General features: G+C 45.8%; 1 protein-coding gene across 1 annotated transcript in view; it reads left to right on the top strand.

Annotated features, from left to right (window-relative positions):
• Positions 1-2,912: 2,912 nt before the first annotated feature.
• LOC139789754 (WD repeat-containing protein 7-like) overlaps positions 2,913-17,470 on the top strand; it is a 33,053-nt gene continuing 18,495 nt past the window's right edge. The window contains exons 1-3 of the mRNA XM_071730794.1: positions 2,913-2,919; positions 3,779-4,000; positions 13,004-13,190. Of these exons, the coding sequence (XP_071586895.1) occupies positions 2,913-2,919; positions 3,779-4,000; positions 13,004-13,190 (416 nt within the window). The remainder of the gene's footprint in view (positions 2,920-3,778; positions 4,001-13,003; positions 13,191-17,470) is intronic.

Raw genomic sequence — 17,470 nt, 5'->3', positions numbered from 1 at the left:
CTTCTGAGCACGTTCATTCAATGCTGGGGATGTGAGTGGTAACAAAAATCAAGAGGGTTTTGATTGCTGGCTTTCTCTCTGCCCCCAAAATACCAGATCTGGTTACAAGGGCTGACTCCTCTGCTACATTTATACAAAATATATTTGTCGTCTTGAGCAAATTATTTAATTCATTTCAAATACATTCTGTATTTTTAAAATCTGATGGACAGAAGGGCAACCCCCAGGGCGAGGGGCTGGCTGCCCAGGAGGGTGGAACAGGGATGGGCAGGGGTTTGGGGGACTGGGGTGCCAGGGGCCACCCTGCCATGCTCAAACCACCAGTCTGAGAGTAAGAAAAGGCTCTGAGACCCACTGCTGCCTGGCTCTAACACCTGATCCAGTCTGGGGGTGCCATCAGGGGGTGCCTACCCGCAGGTATCTGCTGCCTGGGAGCAGTCCAGCTCTCATAAAACCCTCTTCAGCCTTAATTCAAATCCATTGATTCCCATTCCAGTTAAACCTGGAGAACTTAATTTGTCTTTTAATCCTTTTATTGTAAGCTAGGATAAAATTAATTTTACCCAAGAACTGTGCAAAGCCAATTAACATGATCTTTAGAGTTATTTAGTAAAGTGCTTCAAACTGTTAAATTTATCCTGCCCTCGTGGCTGTACTCTCTGACTGCTTTTTAAATGAAGTGATCGATATCTCACAGCCTTTTAAACAATTTAAACTTCTCAAATATTTTACCTATATTTTAAACACTTCATAAAGGTGCTTGGTGCTATCTGGAAAGCTGTCTCCTCTAGCCAGCTATGGATGTTTAGTTCTCAAACTGAGATATTCTGAAATATTTAATATGGTTGTTTTGTCTGGAGCAAACCCTGCAGGGTGAGGGTGAGGTTTCCCTCTCCGTGTGTGGATCCAGAAGTGTGTTATTTTTACACCTGAAATGTAGAAGGTTTTTGTCCTTTTGCCAGTGCAGCTTCTGTTTTCCACATAGAGCTATTTGGGGTTATTAATTTTCTGACTCTGAAAGGGTGATCAACCGTCCTGTCAAGAAAATGGATCTCTGTGTCACCCTTTAGCATGATTAAATGGAGGGACTTTGTTGTGAGAAAATACCAAATTTTCATGAGACAAATGAAACTGTAGCAAGGACTACTTCCAGAGACATTATTTTCAAATCTCCCACACGGGTGTCAGTTTATTTGTAGGAAATGGTTACAATTAGTTGTGTGTTTCTGCTGGTCATTAAATGTAGTGGCAAAAACATTTCGGTTTCCTTTTTTCCCCTCTTATCCAGAGATCTTGGGAAAGGATGTTGCTGGGAGGAGAGGGGTGGGGTTTCATTGATTTGGGGATTATTTTTCAGTTGGTCTGGTTTTTTGGTTTTGTTTGTTTGTTTGTTTTTTGGATTTGGGGCTTTTTTGAGGCAGCAAACCCTTGGCTGCTGCAGTGATGGGATGAAGACGATGGTGCGTTGGGTCACTAATGAAACCAGGAATCTTTTCCATCCTGCTCGGGCTGGATTTCATTGCTTGGTTAACAAAGAGTTATCTCCTCCACAGCTGGATCCTGGAGTGGTGGGGGCAGCCCGGGAATGATCGGGGAGCCCAGGAATGATCCAGGCAGCCCAGGAATGATCCAGGCAGCCCAGGAATGATCCAGGGGCAGCCCGGGAATGATCCAGGCAGCCCCAGGAGCGCTTGGCTGGGCCCGGGGTTCCTTGTGGAAGGAAGGGGTGGCCTGGGGGACCCGGGCTGTGGTGTGTGTGTGTGTGTGTGTGTGTGTGTGGGTGTGTGGGTGTGTGTGTGTGTGTCGCTGCTGTTTGACCCTGGGCTCTCCATCTGGGCTGAAGCAGGGGGTGACCCGCAGGGTGCTGTGCATCCCCTCCGCCGGGCTGTGCTGAAGGGTTAACTTCATATCGCTGTAATCAGATGAAAGGAGGGCGGGGGGGAGGCTCAGCGCCGAGTGCCCCCGTGGTTTAATTTCCTACTGGAAGCAGCACATGTGTTGGCTCTTCCTTTCTTGCCGGGCCGGGAGCCGCGGGCGGCTCAGCCGGGGTCAGCCCTGGCCTATTGATCAGCATCCCGCCGGCCCCTGCTCCAGCATCTGCTCCGCCGCCCGCTCCTGCGCCTGCTGCACCCCATTAGAATAGAAATCCATAACCGGGGCTGTGCTCAGCCAAGCAGGGGAAGAAACTAAATTAAATGGTATAAAACAATCTCGGGGCCGGGAGTTGGTGCCGATTCATCTTGATCTGCAGTGTCACGGGCTGGGGCCGAGCACCCGGGCCGGAGGCGGCCGCGGGGACCGGACGGTGCTGGCACCCGGAGCAGGGGGTCCCCAGCAGCAGGAACACCCCGGGAAGGGGCTCTGTGGGGGCACCCACCGGTGGCTCTGAGCCCCTGGGTGCCGTGGGGAGGCTGCAGGGAGGGTGAGGCGCAGGGGACCCTAAGCAGGTGTTCCCGAGGAGGGGGGTAAGCGAGCGCTCAAGAATTGAACTGGGATATTCTTTGCTTTGTCTGTTGCAGCCCACTTTCATCCTTCTTTCTCTGAAGGCAGTTCCTATTGATTTTTTTTTTCCTTTTTTTTTTTTTTTTTTCTCTTCTCCCTTAGCATTGTTGAGCTTTCCCTTGTTTTTCTCTCCCTTCTGGCTGGCACATCACTGCCACCGCCACAACGCGGGCACCTGAACAAGGATGATTTTGTAACACAGGGGCTAAAATTTGTTAAGGTTTCCTGTAAGGAAACACTCCTGTTCCTGTTGGGCCATGAGAATGTCACTAGCAGAGAGACGTGCCCTGCCAGTCACTCTTTGGTAGCCCCTGAGCCCAGTGAGTCCTGCTCGGTGCCGGCGGTGCTGTCCCCTTGGTGGCAAAGAGGTAGGAGCAGGGCTTGGAGAAAAGGTTAAAATGTTTGTAGAAATGTATGGTAGGGCATTTCCTAGCATGCTGTGAATCAGTATTAGAGGTAAAAGTGACCTGTACTTGTCAGAGTAAATGAATGCAGTGTTCTCATGCCAGTCAATTTTTTCTAAGATTTTTTTTTTTCGTTTGTTAAAAAAAAAATACAATTCATCTGCTTAGTGAAATTCAAGATCCCCGGGCTGTATCACATTAATGATGTACCTTTTACTTTTATTGAAAATTCATAAACCAGTGCGGGTTTTTTTCCACTGGTTTTAGGAATGTTTGTTAAAATGGCATTTGTGTGAAAGAATAATAGCTGGGCTTAATAGCATTTATTAGCAGAAAAAATCTAGTAAGGATCTGAATGTGCTGATGATCCTAAACTAAGATTCTGTTACATAATATGAACAAGTTCTCATTAAAACTATTATTTTTATTAAAAAAACAAACAAACAAACAACACAGCTTGTTACACAACTTTAACAAGAAGGAAGCAAAAAATCACCTTTCACAAAAACCAACCAGGCACAGAATCCTACTGATCTCTTATAAACTGAGCAAATGCAAATATGAAATAAGACACTTCTCTGGCTCTTTTTTTCTAGTAGATGCTGACAGTTTCTGAAGGGAGGGTGTCACTGAACACAGACCTTGCAATAGGTGTAGTTAGACTTTTGTGGTGCCTTGTAGGTTTTGAGGAGTTAAATGGGAATCATCTCCAGCAGCTGCAAGTCCTGGCAAGGGCAGTACCAGGCCTGAAGGGGGGATTTAAATTACCTTGACACCCTTTTTTTTTAATCTGGGAACCACGCTGTGGTTTGGAGTGTTAAGGAATAATCCCTGCTTTTGATTTTTATTACATTTCTCCCTTTTTGTTTTAGGCTGTCTGTCTGGTCTGCCACAAATGAAGAAGATCTCCACGTCCTACGAGGAGAGACGCAAACAAGCCACAGCCATCGTGCTGCTGGGGGTGATCGGGGCAGAGTTTGGGGCTGAGATTGAGCCCCCAAAACTGCTGACCCGGCCCCGCAGCTCCAGTCAGATTCCTGAGGGCTTTGGGCTGACCAGCGGTGGATCAAATTATTCCTTGGCCAGGCACACATGTGAGTAGCCCAGGGTACTGCTTCCCCTTGCTCTGGGGTCCGGGGGGGCAGGAAGGGGTGGTCAGACTGCAGTACAAGGCATTCCCTTAAAATATCCTTTCCCTGGGAAAGGGAAAGGTGAGGAATGCTGAACGTCCAGCTAGCCACACCACAAGAAGAGGTTGCCAAGAAGTTGTGGCACAGGTCTTGCTGTTGGTGGGGTCGTTGCCCTGTGCCAGTGTTCAGCCCCAGGTGTGGTGTTGGGCACAGCTCTGTTGTGAGGAGTTTCCATCAGAGGCACCCGGGGCACAGCATCCCAGCAGAGCATTCCCGGTGGTTCCTCTCCTCCCCGTTGCTCTAAGGTGTGATAACTTCTTACTGCTCAGCCTTTGTGAGCAGCTGCCTGCTGGGAGTCACCCAGCCCAAAGCCAGAGTGGTTGCTGTTTCCAAAGGAGTTATCAGAATTAATTACTTCTTCGTTCCCGCCGTTAACGCGTGCGGAGGTTTTGCTGTATAAATCCCGCACGCTGTGATTTATTGTATTTAAGAAAATAATAACTGTGACCCTTCCTGAGAGGGTGGAATTCTCTAGAAATCCATGCGGTGACCTTGCCCGACATCCTGCATTAATCTCTGTTGACCTTACAACTAGTTCATGAGATATTTAATTATAAAATGCCACCCGTAGAATTTCTCATTACGGATGCACCACATCACACTTAAGCTGCAGCTAATGCTGTGTTTATAAAGTTAATGGGCTGATAAATCTGAATGACTGTTCTGTCCTGAATATGAAAATACTTGTTTCTGTTAATGCAGTATATTTTTCAAAGCATCTGCCATCAATATCGTTATTAACGATAAGTGTTTTGCCCTTTAACTCAGTCAGTGTCATCTGTGACAGCATGTTCACAGGACTGAGTTATTTATGTTGCCTTTGCAGGCTCTGTGTGGTACCTCCTTCCAAAGCCAATTCCAGGGTTTCCACATTACCCGGGCTCTGGCAGCCCCTCCAGCTCTGCTGCTTTTGGGATTTTATCAGCTCAGCAGCCTTTAGGTTCCTGGAACCGTTTGCTATTTTTTAATGATGTCCCAACTCCCTGGCCTGACGTCCCTGACCTTCTGGCCTGCTGGGCAGGGGGAGCAGCAAGTGATGTTTCTGAACAGAAATAGAAATAAACATGTCTGCATAACTGTGAGGGGTTGTACTGCCTCCCCACACTGCAGAGCCCTCTTTGTAAACTGTTACACCTCGGAGAAGTCACCTTTGGACTCTCCAGTCTCTGGAAACCCTCAGCCAAAATGGTGAAGTCATTAGCTTAGGATGAAAACACTTATTTTTCAAAGCAAATACAATATCGAGGAAACTGGGAGTGTAACAGATCCATGTGTGAAGTGGGGATCTGCATCCACCTGATGTTTTCCCACCCTCTCTGCCCAACCCGAGGGTGAGGGCAGCGCTGGCACAACTGGGGGGACTGGGAGGGTAAGTGGGGGGCAGTGGGGCTCATGGGCCAGGTCTCTGGTTCTGGGTCAGGGCTGTTGCTGTACAAAGAGGATGAGATACTGCTTGTGTTGTTCTTTTCCTCAAGTTGGGATTTTTGCTTCTTTTGTGTGATTTACTGCCTAATATTCAGGCTTCACCACGCAGCAGTATCTTCTACCAGTCTCATCACCCCAGCCTCAGAATGCCTTTTTTGAGCAGTGTATTTATCTTCACAATAATTCTGTGGCTCCTGGAGCTGTGTCTGCGTGTGTGCCAGAGATTTACCTTTCAAGGTGTGCTGGGGCTTTGGGATCCCTTTTTACCCTTTTGCAGGCACACACCAATAAGTAAGCACCAGATGACTCGGGGTGTGAAGCTTGTTAAATCAGGGCTTCCAGCATTACGGATTTTTATTTTTTTTTATAGTATCCCAAACCCTAGAATCTAGCATGGAATAAACACGGGAGTCTGGGTGAACACAGGAGATTTTTGCTTTATAACTGCCCTGTAACCTTTGCTCATGTCCTTTGATCCGGTGGTTCTGTGGGGTGAACAGATTGGAGCTGCCACTGGGGCGAGGATGAGGAGAATGGGGATGAGGAGGATGAGGATGAGGAGGTTGGTCCCCACTAATCGTATGCATCTGCTGGAGATCTGATTGGCTGAGCGGGCAGCAGCAATTAAGAGAGCCCAGGGAGTGCTGGGGCTCAGCCCCTGCAGCAGCAATAAATCAGGCGAGCACCTGAGCAGCAGCCTTTCAGAGCACATTAGGCAAACACGCTCTGTAACTTAATTTAAGCAAAACCAAAACCACAGCAGAGTGATTAAAGCAAATCAGGGGGTTTATCATCCCCAGCAAGCAGTGCAGGCTGGGGCTGGGGCTGGGGCTGGGGCTGGGGCTGGGGCTGGGGCTGGGGCTGGGGCTGGGGCTGGGCTCTCCATCACTCAGGCACAGAGCTGCTGGGGTTTGCATGGATCCTCTGCTTCAGGACATCATCCTGCTGTTTCGGCTCTGTGAGCCTCAGCTCAGCTGTGAAATTCAGTGTACTTGTCAGGCTGAAGGGTGCTTTTTTTCCTGAGTTCATGCGATTAGATCATTGTCTTGAGCAGAATTTTGTCCCCGAAGGGAAAAAAGAGAAAAAAAAAAAAAAAATATGGAAAAATGGTGGTTTATGAAAATCTATATCTTAGCCTTAGAGATAATATTTAGAAAAAAAGTCAATGCTCGTGGCAGAAAAGCAGTCAATCTCTGGGGCGGATATTGTGCCCTAATTTAAATCTGTTTGTGGCTTGAGCAACAAAATCAAATCCTAGAAATGAAATTCACCTTTTCCCCCAAATCCTATAGAAGGAGAGTTAATTGGAACCGTGTGTTTTTATCAGAGATTTTGGTCTTGCATATTTAACATCCTGCCTGTGGTAAAAGGCTGTATCTTGGTGACCCAAAGCTCTCTTCTTTGTGTTTGGACTACAAGGAAGGTTCAGCACCAAAGAAGCCCCCGCGGGTCATGTTTTCCAGCAGTCTGTGCACCTCCCTAAGTGACAGCTCAGCTCTGAGCCTCTCACCCTGGTGGGGGTAATAAAAATTCAGGACACTCACTGCATTGGTCCCTCTGACCTCGGCTGCCCAGAGCCCTGCAGGCTGCTTGGAGCATCCCTGGGACATTCCCTGGGAGGGCAGGTCCAGCTCCAGGGAGAGGGAGCAAAGCTTAGGACAAGCTGGGCTTCTTCCCTGTGTGCTGGGCTGGGTCATTCCTACATCCAGCCCTGCATGGAGCCAAGAAAATTGTGCCCAAACATTGCCAGGCAGTAGCCTGCATGTTTAAAAAGAACACTTCAGAATAACTTCTGATGAATGGCTGCTTGCCTTTGTAATGAGGAAGAGGAACAGAAACTCAGACACTACCAACTCAGAGTACCAGTTATTCCTTCAGTAGGGTTGCAGATGCCAGAGCAAGCATCCTTAGCAGAGAAGGAGAGGAGTCTGAGTTTTGCCATCTCTACAGATAGGTGTGATAATAATCATAAAGCCAGGAAGCACCTGGGAGATATTTAACTTGCTCATCTTGGAAATGAGTGGTGTAGGAGAAAATATACAAATAGAATCAGCATAATATTGCTGTTAAGGCAAGGGGCAGGGGGTTGGATTTACAATGGATGAGCTGATTAGTGCTTAGGTTTATAAATATTGGAAATTATTTCTCTTAACTGTTCTGGGGTTTTTCTTGACCTTCTCTCTAGCTAATAGGCTTTGCTGGAAGCTCTTGCATTCATTGGGAAGAAGGTGGGATGTGCTGAGGAATAGATGTGTGAAGATCCTCGGTGTCTGTTGCTTGTGAGCAGCTTTTGCACCCATCTGTGTGAAATGCCATAGCCCAGGAGCACATAACCAGCCCAGAGCTGGGGGATCACACTGGGGAGGGCAAAGAGCTGGTGGGAGTAAATCCCTACAGAGAGCAGCAGTAAAAGTTACAACAGCCCTTGGAAGCTGCATCTTGAAATCCCCTGGCAGTGGGGACTCGGCTGTGTCCCTGGGGAGGTTGTTCCAGGGAATGGTTGTTTGCATTGTAAAAAAGCCTCTTTCTTATGTCAATATGAAACCTTCCCTGGTGCAACTGCTGCCCCTTGTCCTTTGCTTGTGGCTCCTTGTGAAGAGAGAGCCTCTGCCCTCCAAGGACTGGAAGGTTGTGAGGAGGGGAAGTTGTGATCCCAGACTCCTGGGACAAAGTTGTGGTGTTGACTTGATTTATTTCATTGCATCTTGTGCATCTTCCACTGTCGGGCAGGTCAGGGGTGTCCAGTCTGCTTAAGAAAATTCCTTGCAATTATGTGTAAGAGGAGAAAACTCCAATGATTCATGTGTAGTTTGGTCAGCACGGGGATGGACAAAGCAGCTACTTCCTATGAAATGATGGTCATTTGTATGGAGATAGCTTTCTTTAGGAAACATTATATAATTTAGATTAAAATAAATAGTGTGGGTTAATGGAATTAGGCAATTAACAGGAACAAAAATACAAGGTTTAATGCACGGTTATGGCTCAAGTCATATTGGCTTTCTCCTTCCTGCTAGATTATAAACAAATTTTGGATTAAAATAATGATAGTTTACTCTTTCTATAGCACAGTAATACAATTTCATAGTTAGAGGAAGAATGCATTTAAGCCAGCATAGTTGGGTTCTCTCCATAAATTGAAACAAGTCTGATCTGAAACTCATTTTCTGTCTTGGAAGAGAATTGATCTTGCTTTCACATTTGATTCCCCCACTGCAGGTTCTGAGAGGAAGAAAAATGGGATTGTTAGGTGGGTTTAACTAGGCCAGAGTTAGCCTGAAAAGCCTGGCAAAGCACCTACTATAAACATTTTCTTCTTTTTCCTTTGTCTCCCTTTCTGTTGAATTACATCTGAATCTTACAGAGTTTTAAAAGGACGTAGGGCCAGGGCTCATCTGGCCCTGCTCAGGAATATTCTGTGCTGTCTGCGCACCTCATGTGAAAAGCCAAAGGTATTTCTCAGTTTAATGGAAACACAGGCAATTTACTGCAGCTGGTATTGGTGGTTCTGGCTGGTAAACCTCTCTTACCTTTCCAGAATTTATCTGGGTAATTAATGGAAGAAACATTCCCCTTTGGATTAAATCCCATTTCTGATGTTTTGGAGTCTTTGGGGTGGGTGAGGACACCTCCTTTCTGATCAGACACGAGGCAAAGCAAACAGATTTTCTTTTTCTTCTATTGTTAAAAAATGAAATCTTCACTGTCCAGTACAGCCCCAAGTTGTGTATGCACTGCAGAAACATCCCATTTCCAAAGCCCTGACAGGTTGTTATAAATCTGGGGAGGGCTGGGAGATGGCAGCATCCTGCTGGGCTGGGCTGCATCCCCACCTCTCCCTGCATCCACCTGCCCTGATCCCACTGTGCTGCTTTTACCAGCATCCACCTTTTCCACAGAAACAAGCAAAAGGACTTAAGCAAGTCATAAATATCATTTGAAATGTAAGTTTTTGCTCATTCCAGCTTCTCCTTTCCAGCCACTTTGCTTTCCTGCTTTTACACAGGAACAGCTCACACTGAATTCCCAATCAGTTCCTACTGGGAGTAAAATGCAGCCTCCTCACTGGCATGCACAGTAACTCCTTAGTGCTCTCTGGGCTCTGAGACCACACTTCTGGAAGGAAATACAAACCTTCTTATCCATCTCAGCCCTGAAACCACTTCAGAAGTTGCAGACATTGCACCTGTTGCAGGAATGATATTTAAATGGCTTGCAGAGATCATCAGCAAAAAGGCAGTGTCTGCTAGCACAGGGGCAGGAGACAAAATGTGTGTCAGAAGTGTATTAAAGAACAAAAGAAAAAAAAATGCCAAAGATTAATTCTGTAAAAATTAGCAAATTGGACTTCGAGTGTAACTGAAAAAAAAAAAAATCTTCATTATATTTGTATTTAAGGTCCTTTAAATAATAAAATTATTTTTACATTTAGGCCTAGAAATATCCTCTGGTTTTACACCTGTCTGAAAGATGAGGGAAGATAGGTAATAAAAGTTCACTGCACTGGAGATAGGAAGGGATTAAGGGATATGGATTTTTAACCCAGGTATGCAAATCTCTGTTTCTGTCTTTCTCTTGGCATTTCACAGAGGTATTTGTCAAATCAGAAAAAAAAAAATCATCAGTTTGGTTTAATTTCTTGTAGAAAACCACGGAGACAGGGAGAGAAGGCAGACTGAAAATAATACATCTGTCATTCTTCACTTTTTCTGATTTTATTTAAAAAAAAAGATGCAAAGCAAGTTAAAGCATGTTCTTGGAGTCCATCATTTTTATTTAGTTGGAATTTGATCTCATGGCAAATTATGAGGATGAGAACCAGAGTTCCCAGTGTCTAGTTCATGCCTGTGCTATTGATTTCCCTGAGCAAAGTATTTAATTTTTTTAAATCTGTCGGCAAAATGGGGCTAACAGTGCTGACTGATGTCGTGTGCTCAAAGCTCTGGAGGCCGTGCAAGGAAAGACATTGCAGAAATCCAAGGGGCTGTGTGCATGGAAAATAAGGGGTAAGCTTTAGTATTCAGGTTGAATTTCAGTAATAAAAATGGCATAAGGATCAAAAACTCGAGCCTTTCTTTTAGTGCTGCAGCAAGCAGATGGGAAGGAGGCAGCTTGTTAGTGCTGGTGGCTGGGAACAGCTTTTGGGGGGTGTCTGGGGGTGTCACAGAGGATATCCAGAAATAGGCTCAGAGAACTGGCAGATCCGCTGTCTCTGTCCTGCATGGGGAGAGCACTTCAGTACTTGGGCTCAGAACTTTGCTCTTCTCGACTGGTTGAGAAAGAACCACCCTGGGCTTGGTGCTTCAGGTGGCAGCTCCCTGGCACTGACGAGGTGGCCAGGGACAAAATCTCATTATCTGCACCGTGGGTGTCCTCCTCTGCCACTTGTGTTATTTTCCTGTGCTTGTGGTGTTCGTGTACTGACAGAGCATAAAGCATTTGGAACAAAATTATATTTTAGTGCTGATTTATCTGGCAATGCCCTCGCCTGAGCTGTGTTTCTGTGAAGTTACCACTTGCAGTCATTCTGCCTGGTCAGTCACACCCAAATTCTCAATAGAATGAGCTTTTGTTGGTTTGTTTCTCAGTGCCTTTTTCTAACAGAAGGTATGTCTAAGTCATCAAAACTTAGTTTTGCTAGGGCAGATTTTTTTCATAGTATTTTATTTTGCTTAATGAGTATGGTGCTATTTGGATTTCTGGGCAGAAAGAGAAGCCCCCTGGTTACAGTGCTTTTGGTGTGCACAGAGATGGAGGGGCAGGAGGAGCAGGGTGGTCACGAGGAGCTTGGGTGGGATCTTTGCTGTCCTGGGCTGTGTTGCCCAAACTTTCCCTGAAGCCCCATTCAGTAGCTCTTCTCTTGCCCATGTTTTTTTTTGGGGGGGTGATGGAGAGGTGCCCAGGGGCTGATCCTGGGCTGTGCCCATCCCAGGGGGGCTCCTGCACTGCCAAGGGTCTCCGCAGCCCCCATCAGCTCAGCTTTTCCAGGGCTAATTACCTCTTTACTGCACTGACTCTAATGTGACATGTTTATTGCCTTAACTAACAACTCATTAGCTTAGTTGATGTTTTTGTCAATATTAATTCGTTCATTTAAGCCAAGTCAAAGCTTAAACAAAGATGTCCAGGCTGAGAAACGGGCAGCAGACAGACTTTTGTTTAGTTCATCTTTTTCCTTGGCTCAATTTACACAAGGCAGGTGTCAGCAGGAACAGTGCTGGGAGGATTCCTCTGGAAAAGGTAGGTGGAATTCATTGTAGTGATGGTTTTAGATAAGCTTCCTGTGTTTGGGATGTAAAATTCTTGCAAAGTAGAGCTTCCTGGCCTGCTATGTGCTTCAAGAAGAAAGTTCCAGTTCTTTCCTTACCCACGTGGAAGGGGTCAGTGGGAAGGGACTATAGAAGTGTGGCTGCTGGTGGCTTTTCTGTGAGCTAGAAGTGTCAGGGGGTTATTAAATAAACCAAACAAGCAGCTCATAGAGGACAGCTCTGAAAACTAAAGGAAAACCTGTTTAAGTCAATAGGTTATCTTTTACCACAATAGCAAGCTAACTTGGTATTATTAAGGAGTAACAAATAATTATGTAGAGATAATGATAAATAATCTTAATCTCGGAATGGTACTTGTTTAAACCTTCCTGCACATTTCTATGTAGTGATTATTCTTATTAGAAACCAGTCTGTTATATGAAATTATTAATTATGTTGCTTTAGTGGGCAGCATGGTGATGAGAACTGAGGGCTTTATTAATTGAGGAATTATTTAAATGCCCACAGGCTGTCAGTGCTCCCTCAGCAGCAGCCCCAGCTGTGGCTCTGCAGCTGCTGAGAGGTGGGAGCAGAGGTGGTCACCAGCACCATCCCACTCTGCATCCTGGGACAGGGTGCTGGGGAGCCCTTCCAAACCCTTCCATCCCTTTCCCAGAGCAGGCAGCAGTGATGCCACATCTCTGGCACTCAGCACTGGGAGTGTCTTTGGCAAAACCCTTGCTGTAAAATCACGTTCCTGGTTCCCAAACCACCCACGGCCAGGAGCTGGAGACACCCGTGGAAACAAGCAGTTGTCTGGGGGAGAGTTTGGTGGACTCTGGCTTCTTTCTGCTGCTTCTCACTCAGCTGAGCACACCTGGGAGGAACTGCTGCTGCCTGCTGCTGAGATACCGGGGCCAAAAAGAGCAGCCTCACCATGGTTTATTTTAATGGGGATTTTCCCACATTTAATCTTTTAAGCTCATTTTCCTTAGGCATCCTCTCAAACCTGACGTACCTTTTTCTCCTGAGAAGGTTTTAACACCTGTGTTAGCAACACAAGAGATTTCCCAGGGGTTTCCTAGCACGTGCTGGCCGAAGGGAACCATTTGAGTCCTTCTTCCCATTTTCACCCGTCCCGAGTCGGGGCGCGGGGCGCGCAGGTCGGCGGGCGCGGTGCCCGCGGTGCCCCCGCTGCCCCCGGTGACCGTGTCCCCTCCGTCTGTTCCCCCAGGCAAGGCCCTGACCTTCCTGCTGCTGCAGCCCCCCAGCCCCAAGCTGCCTGCCCACAGCACCATCCGCAGGACTGCCATCGACCTCATCGGCCGGGGCTTCACCGTCTGGGAGCCCTACATGGACGTCTCGGCCGTGCTCATGGGGCTGCTGGAGCTCTGCGCCGACGCCGAGAAGCAGCTGGCCAAGTAGGTCTTGCCCACCCCAAGCAGACCTGGAGGGTGGTTGGGTTTTTTTGGGGGGTGAGGGGGTGCTTAGGCACCCGTTCGGTATGTGGATGGGTTTGGGAAGCGGGCTGGGTGTTGTTTTAGCAGCGGGGTCCCTCTGGATTGCATCAAGGTAACCTGTAGATTGAAGGGTTGCTCGGAGATCATAAAGTCACCGGAGCACAGCCTGTCTCTGGGGTCAGAGAACAACTTATTAAAGTGTCCTAAATCAAGATTTATATGGGATGCTGCCTCGCGCCTCCCTTCTAACCTCCTGGAAATAAAATCTTCTTTCAATTAGGTATTTGTAATTGGGGTTGGGGAGGGGGGCAAATTTCATAAGGGAGGCTGACACTTCGGCTGAAAATGCACACAAAAAATGCTGGCTTGTTTTTTGTTGTGTTTCTTTTTGTACATGGAAATCTAGTTGCCTATTGGTTCTGTTTCTTAAAAAACAGCACTAGCTGTACAAGTTCTGGTTATCTTTACACACCTGTGTGTGCAAGCTGCTGCACTCACTAGTGCCATCTCCCATCCATCACGCCATCACTTAACTATGGCTAAATCAAATCATTCTTACTGCTGCCTAAGTGAAGTCACTGACATGACTTCTGTAATAAAGGTAACATCTTCTTTGTTAATGCATTTTCTGTTAGGTAATAGGATTCCTGAATATTAGTGCTTGGGGTGCTTTTAACATGGGTGGCTTTGCAGGACATGGGTAATATTTTTGATGAATTTCCATGAATTTTGTGAGCTGAGGTTTAAATGTCATAAATTTCCTCTGGGGCCCCAATTTGCATCTGGACAGTCTTCACTCACAACATTAATTTGCTTAATGACAACAGGGACTATTTGCACAGGAAGGGGGTTTGCAGTAGAGTCCTTATTTTTATTATTGTCTGTTGTACAATTGATCACCTCATCTGAAATTCTATCTGACCAGGCTTTCTGTATTCAGTTTGTGTTAAAAAAGCAGAGTACTTACAAGTGCAGAAGGAGAGGCCCCAATTTCTGTGTATAAATAAATAAAAAATTAAAAGTCACTATAAGAAGGGACCACAGCAGGCTGTTTATGTCATGCAAGAGTGTGATGCTGTGCTCTGTGTAATTGGCTCTGAGAGCTATTTCAGGCTTCCTGCTTTCAATGGAAAGCCTTGAAAAACAGAAGTGAGTGCACATTAGTGCCACTGAGGCACAACTTTCCTTGGATGGTACCTGGCTCTTGCACAGGAACAAATCAGTCCCTGGTTGGGACATAGAAATCTTCCTGCAGCTGGCACCCCAAGCACCCTGTGGCAAGACCCTGGGTTTTTAAAATATACCTCATGCTTAACCTTGATTTTCTGTGGTTATTTAATTAGTGGTCTTCCTTAACTGATAATTTGTGAAGTAATTGCTACCCAGTTTGGTGATGGGGTAGCAGCTTCTCTGCTGAAGGCTGGGAACTGACTGGGCTGGGATGGTGCCTCTAGAAGGGTTTTGCTTGGGGGAGGAATGAAAAATCCAGGGTCTGAAATTCCCTCTGTCATCACCATTGGTTATTGAGGTGTTAATCTGTCTGTATTTCTGTTCACCAAGGGCAGAAGTGTGTTTTACTTTGGATAATAGAAAAACCCCAAACAACCCTTGAAAAATTAGCCAGGTTTCCATCTGATTGTGTGCCTGGGGTGCTCTGCTTGCTACTGTTGCACCACAGGAAATCCCAGACTGATCTCTTAATTACAATCGTTATTGTCAAACATCGAAACTTTGTATTTATATTTTTATTTACTTTGTCTGGTTACTTTAGTTGACTTTTCTGCTTTTGTGTCTCTTGGTATAGCAGTAACATTGAATGCCAGGCTGTTTGACCCTAGGACTTGGTTTCCAGCCAGACAGTTCTGAAAGCTGCTCTGGGTTTACTACCCAGGTGTGGTTACAAGTGCTTGTTTGTAAACACACGTTTTAACTGCTACCTGCAGTAAGGAACTGGCCGGGATTGCCATCCAAGCTCCTGGCTGCTTTTCACACTATGCTAAGGCACAAATTACCAATTTTATGTGGCAAGTTTAATTTCCTCAGGGTTTAAAGGAGGGGTGATGGCTGGGGCAGGGGGATAGGCACGGAGGGATATGTAGAAATGAGAGAACACGGTTATTTCTCTGGCCTTGAGTTGTTTCTTGTCCTGTGGCTGAGGCAGCCCCAATGTTTTCCCTCTCCTGCCCCGGTGTCTGTGACTGGAGCTGCTCAGATGCACCCAGGGCTGTTCCTCACCGAGTCATTTTCCCTCCTGCCCTTACATCCTGAGCTGTCACAAAGATTAGTATGGCTCTGTGTCCACGGAGCACTGAATAAATGAATGTATCAGCATGTAGCCTTGAGGAGCCCGACGCAATTTTCATCATGATAAATTGCATAATAAGCGAGAAAGTGTTTGCTTATTAATCCATAACAAGATTTAGATTGAAAATGGCCTGTTACACTCATGACAGATACAGTGCCCAGTGCAGCCAGGCAGAGATGGAAGGAAACAGAGCAGCAGTGTGTGCAGGGGGTTAAGTGTGCATCTTCCCCTCCTGCTGCCCTGCTGTGCTGCCCCTTTTTGTGCCTGATTTACCGTGTACACAATAACAGTGCACAGCTGCCCAGCTCCTCTCCCTGATGTTAAGAACGTTTTATGAAAGAGCTTTTATGTCAAGCATCTGCTTAAAAAAAAAAAAAAAAAGGGAAAAAGAAAAGTTCGCATTTATTGACACGCGCGCACGCACAAAAAGAGAGAGAAAAAAAAAAAAAAAGAAAAAGAAAAAGCAGTGTTTGGGGTTTTTTTTCCTTTCTGAATGAAATAAATAACTGAGCTGTTATCCAACCAAAACTCTGGTATTTATAACTCCTCTGCTCTCCCAGCCCATCCAAGTCCCCCAAGGCTGCCCTGTGCTTGCCTGCCATGCCAAACAGTGCAGCTGGCAGGATAAGGAAAGGAGGATTTTCCCAGCAGTTATTAGCCTTTGATTTCTTGGCATGGATGAGGGCAGGGATCATTGCTTACTGCTGCCCTTTGAATTTACAAGCTATGGTTTGAGATAGGTTATGATATAATGTACCAAAAGCCACAAATCCCATTCTGGTTGATGTGTATGGCGTGGCCCCAGCTCTGCTCCCTCCCACTGAGCCTGCCAAAACATCTCCTGAGAGGGTCCTTCTTTCAGACCAGCTAGTGAAGAGGTTTTATTCACAATCACTACTTCTGTACTCAAATTCTGCACTGTCAGTTCTGTGAAATTTTCATCTGGCGTTGTTTTATGCAAGTCAAGGAACGTAGAGATCTGGTTGCTGGGTTTTCTGGTCATTGGCATCAAAACCTTTAGTAATTTGCACTGAATTTATGAACATGTTATCTAGTAAAATAGCCTTTATTTCATTGGAAGCACTATTCGAATCATATGTTGGTTCCCAAAAAAAAGCCTTTATGTTCAAATCACTGACTGGGGGAAGCTGGTTGATGGATTTGAAAACCCTTCCCCACCTCAGCATTGAGGATCCTGGGATGCGTTCCCAAAACTGCAGGTTCTGGATGAGATTATTTCACTGGACTCTGGTGCTCATGTTACTGAATGAATTTTTATCTCGTGTACATCTGTCCATGTAGTAAACCATTTGAAATCACATTGCTGGCAGAGAGAGCAGATTTTATCTTCATTCAGGTTATAAAACTATCAGGTATTGTTATTGCCCACTTGAATGACATAGTTGCTTTAATGACATAGTTGCTTTAACAAAAAAATGCATTTTTATTAGCATTTAGCATACTGATTAACATTAAGCATATTTTAACATTTTTGTAAGATAACCAGACAAGGGGTAGGGACTGCTTTGAGCCTTGATGCTGCCACTTTGGCTGGCTGTGAGCAGGAAAGTATTAATTTCAGCAGGAAAAGAGTTAATCTCTGTGTTGTTTACAGGTTAGTGGTGTTGTGGTTACTAAATCTCTAAGTGAAATGGGGCAGGAGAGCCATCCCTGCATTCACTACCATCCTTTCTCAGGACTTAGGAAAAGCCATGGGGAATTGCTACATACTCAAATGATGGGCTGATATTGAGAATGAGCAAAACAAACTCTCTCTTTTGGTTTTCCTTGTCTGTATTTTGCAACAAAAATAATAATAATTAAAAAATAATTTCTAGGGCTACTGCTTCGTTCACCTGTGGTCACAGGAGCAGGACTGATCAGACTGGATGTCATAGGAAAAAATTCAGCACTGCTGCAGTTTTCCCTTGGTGCA

Source organism: Heliangelus exortis, chromosome Z, assembly GCF_036169615.1.
Source record: "Heliangelus exortis chromosome Z, bHelExo1.hap1, whole genome shotgun sequence".
Taxonomy (NCBI): domain Eukaryota; kingdom Metazoa; phylum Chordata; class Aves; order Apodiformes; family Trochilidae; genus Heliangelus; species Heliangelus exortis.
Note: the sequence above shows the minus strand (reverse complement) of the source record. Positions and strands in the feature narration are given on the sequence as shown.